A 10,991-nucleotide genomic window follows, 5' to 3' on the forward strand; every position below is an offset into this window, starting at 1 on the left:
TTAGCGCGTTGGACCAGTAACCAAAAGGTTGCTGGATCGAATCCCCGAGTTGATAAGATAAAAAAAATCTGTCGTTCTGCCCCTGAACAAGGCAGTTAAACCACTGCTTCCCCGGTAGGCCGTCATTGTAAATAAGAAGTTGTTCTTAACTGACTTGCCTAGTTAAAATAAAGATTAAAAAAGGGTGGGGAGCCCTCTGACCTCAGTAATTATCGGCCATCTCTCAACTGTCTTGCCTAGCAACCATTTAGGGAATCATTAATCAACTGTCAGCTTAGATCCTTCCCAGAATACGAGATGGTTGCTAGCAGGGTCATAGCACCATCTCTGCTGCAACCTTGATGTTAAATGATGTGGTAAAAGGTATGGACAAGGAGAAGCACAGTTCTGTCCTGTTTATTGACCTATGGGAGGCCTTCGAGACAGTTGACCACTCGTTACTGATTGTCTTAAGTCGTCAAGCATCATGTGATTGGCCATTTTTTATTTTTACCTGACAGACAGGACACTGTGTATTGTCTGATGGTGTTAAATCAGGTTTCCTTGATATTACCAAAAGTGTCCTACAGGGGTCGATCTTAGGTCCTGTACTTTTTGACTGTTTATATAAACAATATAGGTCTCTGCATTTTTTTTTTTTACACACACCTGTATGCAGATGACACTGTTGCTATTGCCCCCAGGGTTAACCAGACTCTTTCAGATGCTACTGTTGCTATTGCCCCCAGGGTTAAGCAGACTCTTTCAGATGACACTGTTGCTATTGCCCCCCAGGGTTAACCAGACTCTTTCAGATGCTACTGTTGCTATTGCCCCCAGGGTTAACCAGACTCTTTCAGATGACACTGTTGCTATTGCCCCCCAGGGTTAACCAGACTCTTTCAGATGCTACTGTTGCTATTGCCCCCAGGGTTAACCAGACTCTTTCAGATGCTACTGTTGCTATTGCCCCCCAGGGTTAACCAGACTCTTTCAGATGCTACTGTTGCTATTGCCCCCAGGGTTAACCAGACTCTTTCAGATGACACTGTTGCTATTGCCCCCCAGGGTTAACCAGACTCTTTCAGATGCTACTGTTGCTATTGCCCCCCAGGGTTAACCAGGTTCATTCCAGAGCTTCAATCTGCCTTTACTGCCTTGCAGAAAGTAATGGATGGAGGACGTAACTTTATTGTGTACTACTGAGAACAGAGACCGATGGGCCCGGTCAAAAGTAGTGCACTATTAAGGGAATAGGGGTGTCATTTGGACCACATCCATGATGTGTGACAGTGTTGTGACTCACCAGGCAGGTCTTGGCATTATTAACCAGGGCTGTGCGTTTGAAGCTGAGAGCGTTGGAGAACACGGAGAAGTCTGCGTCTCCCAGCTCCCTGAAGTAGTCCTTACAGGTGTCCTGAGATACCTTACTGTAGCTGCAGACATCAAATACAATATAACACATTTATATTCATACAATATAAATAAACAAATACATCTGGCTTTATTCAGCAGTAACTTCATTAACCCGTTTCATTCATCAGTAACTTAATTAACCAGTTGTATTCAACAGTAACTTTATTAACCAGTTGTATTCAACAGTAACTTAATTAACCAGTTTTATTCATCAGTAACTTAATCAACCAGTTTTAAACTCAGTAACTTAAATAACCAGTTTAATTCATCAGTAACTTAAATAGACAGTTTAATTCATCAGTAACTTAAATAGCCAGTTTTATTAATCAATAACTTAAATCAACCAGTTTTAAACTCAGTAACTTAAATGACCAGTTTAATTCATCAGTAACTTAAATAGCCAGTTTAATTCATCAGTAAGTTAAATAGCCAGTTTTATTAATCAGTAACTTAATCAACCAGTTTTAAACTCAGTAACTTAAATAACCAGTTGTATTCATCAGTAAACAGAGAGAGAGAGATGGACTGTCCAACAGTATTTGCTTTGATTAATTTATTGATTAGTTGATTGGTTGATTAGTTGATTAGTTGATTGGTTGATGTGTTTATTGGTTGATTGGTTGATTGGTTGATTGTTGATTGGTTGATTGGTTAATTTATTTATTGGTTGATTGGTTGATTGTTGATTGGTTGATTGGGTAATTGTTTATTGGTTGGTTGATGGTTGATTGATTGGTTGGTTGATTGAATGTATGACATGCGGTACTCACGCGTAGTAAAGCAGCATGTCAGGAGGGTATAGGTTGTAGCTGGTGACATCTGACCCTTCCTTGATGTAGTTGTACATGCAGGTCAACTGTGGGTCACACAAACATATAATCATATTATTATTATGATTATTTATCAAATGAATAATCCCTTGCATGCTGACTTCTCAAACAACTGTTGGAATCCAACAATACCGACCTCAGCAACAACAACAACAGCTGGTATTAAGCTTGGTGTGAGTGGCTGACCTGAGTCTCTTTGAGTACGACAACAACAACAACAGCTGGTATTATGCTTGGTGTGAGAGGCTGACCTGTTGCTCTTTGAGTACGACAACAACAACAACAGCTGGTATTAAGGTTGGTGTGAGAGGCTGACCTGAGTCTCTTTGAGTACGACAACAACAACAACAGCTGGTATTAAGCTTGGTGTGAGAGGCTGACCTGTTGCTCTTTGAGTACGACAACAACAACAACAGCTGGTATTAAGCTTGGTGTGAGAGGCTGACCTGAGTCTCTTTGAGTACGACAACAACAACAACAGCTGGTATTAAGGTTGGTGTGAGAGGCTGACCTGAGTCTCTTTGAGTACGACAACAACAACAACAGCTGGTATTAAGGTTGGTGTGAGAGGCTGACCTGAGTCTCTTTGAGTACGACAACAACAACAACAGCTGGTATTATGCTTGGTGTGAGAGGCTGACCTGTTGCTCTTTGAGTACGACAACAACAACAACAGCTGGTATTAAGCTTGGTGTGAGAGGCTGACCTGAGTCTCTTTGAGTACGACAACAACAACAACAGCTGGTATTAAGGTTGGTGTGAGAGGCTGACCTGAGTCTCTTTGAGTACGACAACAACAACAACAACAGCTGGTATTAAGCTTGGTGTGAGAGGCTGACCTGTTGCTCTTTGAGTACGACAACAACAACAACAGCTGGTATTAAGCTTGGTGTGAGAGGCTGACCTGAGTCTCTTTGAGTACGACAACAACAACAACAGCTGGTATTAAGGTTGGTGTGAGAGGCTGACCTGAGTCTCTTTGAGTACGACAACAACAACAACAGCTGGTATTAAGCTTGGTGTGAGAGGCTGACCTGTTGCTCTTTGAGTACGACAACAACAACAACAGCTGGTATTAAGCTTGGTGTGAGAGGCTGACCTGTTGCTCTTTGAGTACGACAACAACAACAACAGCTGGTATTAAGGTTGGTGTGAGAGGCTGACCTGAGTCTCTTTGAGTACGACAACAACAACAACAGCTGGTATTAAGCTTGGTGTGAGTGGCTGACCTGTTGCTCTTTGAGTACGACAACAACGACATCAACAGCTGGTATTAAGCTTGGTGATGAGAGGCTGACCTGAGTCTATTTGACTACAACAACAACAACAACAGCTGGTATTAAGCTTGGTGTGAGTGGCTGACCTGTTGCTCTTTGAGTACGACAACAACGACATCAACAGCTGGTATTAAGCTTGGTGATGAGAGGCTGACCTGAGTCTCTTTGAGTACGACAACAACAACAACAACAACAACGAAAACAACAACAGCTGGTATCTGACCTGAGTCTCTCTCAGTGCGACCCTGTTGTTGCCCTTCCTCCTGCAGGCCTTGACCAGGTTCTTGATCTTGGTTGTGGTCATACTGGCCACTCTGGTGCAGGTGAAGCCCTGGAGCACGCTGGATGACATACTGGGGACACACACATATACACACACACAAGCACACACGCACGCATACACACAAAGGCGCAGAGACACACACAATAATTAAAAATAAATAACCATTAAACTGAGAGAAACACCCAATCAACACGCCCACATGACACTTCCTGGTTTTACAGTGCATTCTGAAAGTATTCAGACCCCTTGACTTTTTCCACATTTTGTTATGTTACAGCCTTATTCTAAAATGGATTACATAATAAATATATTTTTTAATCTAGACACAATACCCCATAATGACAAAGCGAAATCTGTTTTTAGACATTTTTGCAAATGTATTACAAATAAAAAATAGAAATACCTTATTTACATAAGTATTCAGACCCTTTGCTATGAGACTGTAAATTGAGCTCAGGTGCATCCTGTTTCCATTGATCATCCTTGAGATGTTTCTACAACTTGATTGGAGTCCACCTGTGGTAAATGCAATTGATTGGACATGATTTGGAAAGGCACACACCTGTCTATATAAAGTTCCAGTTGACAGTGCATGTCAGAGCAAAAACCAAGCCATGAGATCAAAGGAATTGTTCATAGAGCTCCGAGATAGGATTGTGTCGAGGCACAGATGTGGGGAAGGGTACCAAAACATTTCTGCAGCATTGTGGGTCCCCAAGAACCCAGTGGCCTCCATTATTTTTATATGGAAGAAGTTTTGAACCACCAAGACTCTTCCAAGAGCTGGCCGCCCGGCCAAACTGAGCAATTGGGGGAGAATGGCCTTGGTCAGGGAGGTGACCAAGAAGCCGATGGTCACTCTGACAGAGCTCCAGAGATGGGAGAACCTTCCAGAAGGAAAACCATTTCTGCAGCACTCCACCAATCAGGCCTTTATGGCAGAGTAGGCCAGACGGAACCCACTCCTCAGTAAAAGGCACATGACAGCCTACTTGGAGTTTGCCAAAAGGTACCTAAAGGACTCTCAGACCATGAGAAACAAGATTCTTTAGTCTGATAAAACCAAGATTGAACTCTTTGGCCTAAATACCAAGCGTCATGTCTGGAGGAAACCTGGCACCATCCCTATGGTGAAGCATGGTGCTGGCAGCATCATGCTGTGGGGATGTTTTTCAGCGGCAGCGACTGGGAGACTAGTCAGGATCGAGGGAAAGATGGATGGAGCAAACTACAGACAGCTCCTTGATGAAAGCTCCTTCATCATACCCTGATGGTCTGCTTATCTGTCGAAACGTTGGATATTACATTTTTGCATCTGAGCTCCTAGAGTGTGCGGCTCTCCTTTATTTTCAAGCTCCTTGATGAAAACCTGCTCCAGAGCACTCAGGACCTCCAGATTGGGGCGAAGGTTCACCTTCCAATAGGACAACGACCCTAAGCACACAGCCAAGACAACGCAGGAGTGGCTTCGGGACAAGTCTCTGAATGTCCTTGAGTGGCCCAGCCAGAGTATGGACTTCTCTAACATCTCTGGAGAGATCTGAAAATAGCTGTGCAGCGATGCTCCCCATCCAACCTGACAGATCTTGAGTGGATCTGCAGAGAAGAATGGTAGAAACTCCCCAAATGCAGGTGTGCCAAGATTGTAGGGTCATACCCAAGAAGACTCGAGGCTGTAATCGCTGCCAAAGGTGCTTCAACAAAGTACTGAGTAAAGGGTCTGAATACTAATGTAAATGTCCTATTTCATTTTTTTATTTTTTTTTAAATGTGCAAAAATGTCTAAAAACCTGTTTTTGCTTTGTCATTATGGGGTATTCTGATGTCATTATGGGGTATTCTGATGTCATTATGGGGTATTGTGATGTCATTATGGGGTATTGTGATGTCATTATGGGGTATTGTGTGTAGATTGATGAGGGAAAAAAACAATTTAATCCATTTTAGAATAAGGCTGTAACGTAACAACATTTGGAAAAAGTGAAGGGGTCTGAATACTTTCCGAATGCACTGTATATATATACTGTACAGCACAATGTGCAGATGTTTCCAGACTCACTTGTCGGAGTTGTCAATTCCTAGAGCCACTGTATCAAAGAACAACACAGCCTGAAAATAAAAGAACAGTATTATAGTTTCTTAAATTCACTGTGTGTTCACCGTTCGTGTTCACTGTCTGTGTGTTCACTGTGTGTGTGTTTTCTGTGTGTGTTCACAATGTGTGTGTGTTCACTGTGTGTGTGTGTGTTCACTGTGTGTGTGTGTTCACTGTCTGTGTGTTCACAGTGTGTGTGTGTTTTCTGTGTGTGTTCACAGTGTGTCTGTGTGTTCACAGTGTGTGTCTGTGTGTTCACAGTGTGTGTGTGTGTGTGTGTTCACAGTGTGTGTGTGTTCACAGTGTGTGTGTTCACAGTGTGTGTGTGTTCACAGTGTGTGTGTGTGTGTGTGTGTGTGTGTGTGTGTGTGTGTGTTCACAGTGTGTGTGTGTGTGTGTGTGTGTGTGTGTGTGTTCACAGTGTGTGTGTGTGTGTTTTTGTGTGTGTGTTCACAGTGTGTGTGTGTGTGTTCACAGTGTGTGTGTGTGTGTGTTCACAGTGTGTGTGTGTGTGTGTGTGTGTGTGTGTGTGTGTGTGTGTGTGTGTGTGTGTGTGTGTCACAGTGTGTGTGTCAGTGTGTGTGTGTGTGTGTGTGTGTGTGTGTGTGTGTGTGTGTGTGTGTGTGTGTGTGTGTGTGTGTGTGTGTGTGTTTGTTTTCTGGGTGTATGTGTGTGTGTGTGTGTGTGTGTGTGTGTTTTCTGGGTGTGTCAGTGTGTGTGTGTGTGTTTTCTGGGTGTGTCAGTGTGTGTGTGTGTGTGTTTTCTGGGTGTGTCAGTGTGTGTGTGTGTGTTTTCTGGGTGCGTCAGTGTGTGTGTGTGTGTGTTTTCTGGGTGTGTCAGTGTGTGTGTGTGTGTGTGTGTTTTCTGGGTGTGTCAGTGTGTGTGTGTGTGTGTGTGTTTTCTGGGTGTGTCAGTGTGTGTGTGTGTGTGTGTTTTCTGGGTGTGTCAGTGTGTGTGTGTGTGTGTTTTCTGGGTGTGTCAGTGTGTGTGTGTGTGTGTGTTTTCTGGGTGTGTCAGTGTGTGTGTGTGTGTTTTCTGGGTGTGTCAGTGTGTGTGTGTGTGTGTTTTCTGGGTGTGTCAGTGTGTGTGTGCGTGTGTGTTTTATTGGTGTGTCAGTGTGTGTATGTGTGTGTGTGTTTTCTGGGTGTGTCAGTGTGTGTGTGTGTGTTTTCTGGGTGTTTCAGAGTGTGTGTGTGTGTGTGTGTGTGTTTTCTGGGTGTGTCAGTGTGTGTGTGTGTGTGTGTGTTTTCTGGGTGTGTCAGTGTGTGTGTGTTTTCTGGGTGTGTCAGTGTTTGTGTGTGTGTGTGTTTTCTGGGTGTGTCAGTGTGTGTGTGTGTGTGTGTTTTCTGGGTGTGTCAGTGTGTGTGTGTGTGTGTGTGTTTTCTTGGTGTGTCAGTGTGTGTGTGTGTGTTTTCTTGGTGTGTCAGTGTGTGTGTGTGTGCTCCCCGTCACCTGTTCGTGTCTCCATGTCTTCTGGTTAAGTTTCTCTACACTGCTCTGAGAGAAGCCCTGCAGCAGGGACCTGGGTATCTCAGTAGCCATGCTGTCTGGGACGTTCTGGAGAATACTGTCTGGGTTAGGGTTCACTGTGATCAACTGTATGGGGAGAATAGACACCATATTAATCAATCAATCAGTCAACTGTATGGGGAGAATAGACACCATATTAATCAATCAGTCAACTATATGGGGAGAATAGACACCATATTAATCAATCAGTCAACTGTATGGGGAGAATAGACACCATATTAATCAATCAGTCAACTGTATGGGGAGAATAGACACCATATTAATCAATCAGTCAACTGTATGGGGAGAATAGACACCATATTAATCAATCAGTCAACTGCATGGGGAGAATAGACACCATATTAATCAATCAGTCAACTGTATGGGGATAATAGACACCATATTAATCAATCAGTCAACTGTATGGGGAGAATAGACACCATATTAATCAATCAGTCAACTGCATGGGGAGAATAGACACCATATTAATCAATCAGTCAACTGTATGGGGAGAATAGACACCATATTAATCAATCAGTCAACTGCATGGGGAGAATAGACACCATATTAATCAATCAGTCAACTGCATGGGGAGAATAGACACCATATGAATCAATCAGTCAACTGCATGGGGAAAATAGACATCATATTAATCAATCAGTTTGTCGGTCGGTCAGTCAAACATCCATCCTTTTATCATCCATATTACAAGCATTCAGCTAAGAAATGTTTATCACTGCTATAGAATTAACTGGAAATACTCAACAGTTCTCATAGTAGGAACCAAAAGGTTAAGTGAGGAAGACTTTAACTGCGACATGGTACCTGAGTGACGAAAGTCTGGATTAAGATCGTCGGGGCGGTCTGCATGTATGTTATGAATGTGGGATTCTGGGACGCGTAGAGGAGTTCCGTTCCGCTGATGCTGCCTAAGGTTGCCGAGGGAACACCGGTCACCAGGGAACCCAGCGCTGTCAAGGTGGATGCGTTGTTGATCTGACAGGAAGAAGAGATGAAAACGACAACACGGATTAGTATATGAAACAAAGGAAGGAAGGAAATGTAATCTGATAAAAAGGAAGTAAATGGTGAATGACTACAGAATAATGATTAAAGTACAAATTTTATGATATTATCAAAATATAGCACAACCTGCTGTGGCGGTACCAGCAACAACAACCAGTACTAGGTGATTAACTAACTACCAGCAACAACAACCAGTACTAGCTGATTAACTAACTACCAACAACAACAACCAGTACTAGGTGATTAACTAACTAACAGCAACAACAACCAGTACTAGGTGATTAACTAACTACCAACAACAACAACCAGTACTAGGTGATAAACTAACTACCAACAACAACAACCAGTACTAGGTGATTAACTAACTACCACAACAACCAGTACTAGGTGATAAACTAACTACCAACAACAACAACCAGTACTAGGTGATTAACTAACTACCACAACAACAACCAGTACTAGGTGATTAACTAACTACCAACAACAACAACCAGTACTAGGTGATTAACTAACTACCAACAACAACAACCAGTACTAGGTGATTAACTAACTACCACAACAACAACCAGTACTAGGTGATTAACTAACTACCAACAACCAGTACTAGGTGATTAACTAACTACCAACAACAACAAGCAGTACTAGGTGATTAACTAACTACCAGCAACAACAACCAGTACTAGGTGATAAACTAACTACCAACAATAACAACCAGTACTAGGTGATTAACTAACTACCAACAACAACAACCAGTACTAGGTGATAAACTAACTACCAACAACAACAACCAGTACTAGGTGATAAACTAACTACCAACAACAACAACCAGTACTAGGTGATTAACTAACTACCACAACAACCAGTACTAGGTGATAAACTAACTACCAACAACAACAACCAGTACTAGGTGATTAACTAACTACCACAACAACAACCAGTACTAGGTGATTAACTAACTACCAACAACAACAACCAGTACTAGGTGATAAACTAACTACCAACAACAACAACCAGTACTAGGTGATAAACTAACTACCAACAACAACAACCAGTACTAGGTGATAAACTAACTACCAACAACAACAACCAGTACTAGGTGATAAACTAACTACCAACAACAACAACCAGTACTAGGTGATTAACTAACTACCAACAACAACCAGTACTAGGTGATAAACTAACTACCAACAACAACAACCAGTACTAGGTGATTAACTAACTACCACAACAACAACCAGTACTAGGTGATTAACTAACTACCAACAACAACAACCAGTACTAGGTGATAAACTAACTACCAACAACAACAACCAGTACTAGGTGATAAACTAACTACCAACAACAACAACCAGTACTAGGTGATTAACTAACTACCAACAACCAGTACTAGGTGATTAACTAACTACCAACAACCAGTACTAGGTGATTAACTAACTACCAACAACCAGTACTAGCTGATTAACTAACTACCACAACAACAACCAGTACTAGGTGATTAACTAACTTCCAACAACCAGTACTAGGTGATAAACTAACTACCAACAACAACAACCAGTACTAGGTGATTAACTAACTACCACAACAACAACCAGTACTAGGTGATAAACTAACTACCAACAACAACAACCAGTACTAGGTGATAAACTAACTACCAACAACAACAACCAGTACTAGGTGATTAACTAACTACCACAACAACAACCAGTACTAGGTGATAAACTAACTACCAACAACAACAACCAGTACTAGGTGATTAACTAACTACCAACAACCAGTACTAGGTGATTAACTAACTACCAACAACCAGTACTAGCTGATTAACTAACTACCACAACAACAACCAGTACTAGGTGATTAACTAACTACCACAACAACAACCAGTACTAGGTGATTAACTAACTACCACAACAACAACCAGTACTAGGTGATAAACTAACTACCAACAACAACAACCAGTACTAGGTGATAAACTAACTACCAACAACCAGTACTAGGTGATAAACTAACTACCAACAACAACAACCAGTACTAGGTGATAAACTAACTACCAACAACCAGTACTAGGTGATAAACTAACTACCAACAACAACAACCAGTACTAGGTGATTAACTAACTACCACAACAACAACCAGTACTAGGTGATTAACTAACTACCAACAACCAGTACTAGGTGATTAACTAACTACCAACAACAACAACCAGTACTAGGTGATTAACTAACTACCACAACAACAACCAGTACTAGGTGATTAACTAACTACCAACAACAACAACCAGTTCTAGGTGATTAACTAACTACCACAACAACAACCAGTACTAGGTGATAAACTAACTACCAACAACAACAACCAGTACTAGGTGATTAACTAACTACCAACAACCAGTACTAGGTGATTAACTAACTACCACAACAACAACCAGTACTAGGTGATTAACTAACTACCAACAACAACAACCAGTACTAGGTGATTAACTAACTACCAACAACAACAACCAGTACTAGGTGATTAACTAACTACCACAACAACAACCAGTACTAGGTGATAAACTAACTACCAACAACAACAACCAGTAC

At 41.9% G+C, this 10,991-nt stretch overlaps 1 protein-coding gene across 3 annotated transcripts in view; it reads right to left on the reverse strand.

Moving 5' to 3' along the window:
* LOC106585215 (uncharacterized) overlaps nt 1-10,991 on the reverse strand; it is an 88,375-nt gene that overhangs the window by 21,369 nt on the left and 56,015 nt on the right. For all 3 annotated transcript variants that reach the window (XM_045710804.2, XM_045710821.2, XM_082967522.1), the window contains 6 exons: nt 8,215-8,385; nt 7,333-7,476; nt 5,845-5,894; nt 3,726-3,855; nt 2,166-2,251; nt 1,286-1,415 (listed from right to left, as the gene is read on the reverse strand). In XM_045710804.2, the coding sequence (XP_045566760.2) occupies nt 1,286-1,415; nt 2,166-2,251; nt 3,726-3,855; nt 5,845-5,894; nt 7,333-7,476; nt 8,215-8,385 (711 nt within the window). The remainder of the gene's footprint in view (nt 1-1,285; nt 1,416-2,165; nt 2,252-3,725; nt 3,856-5,844; nt 5,895-7,332; nt 7,477-8,214; nt 8,386-10,991) is intronic.

The sequence above is a fragment of the Salmo salar genome, chromosome 02 (assembly GCF_965601325.2).
Source record: "Salmo salar chromosome 02, fSalSal1, whole genome shotgun sequence".
In the NCBI taxonomy this organism is placed as follows: Eukaryota; Metazoa; Chordata; class Actinopteri; order Salmoniformes; family Salmonidae; genus Salmo; species Salmo salar.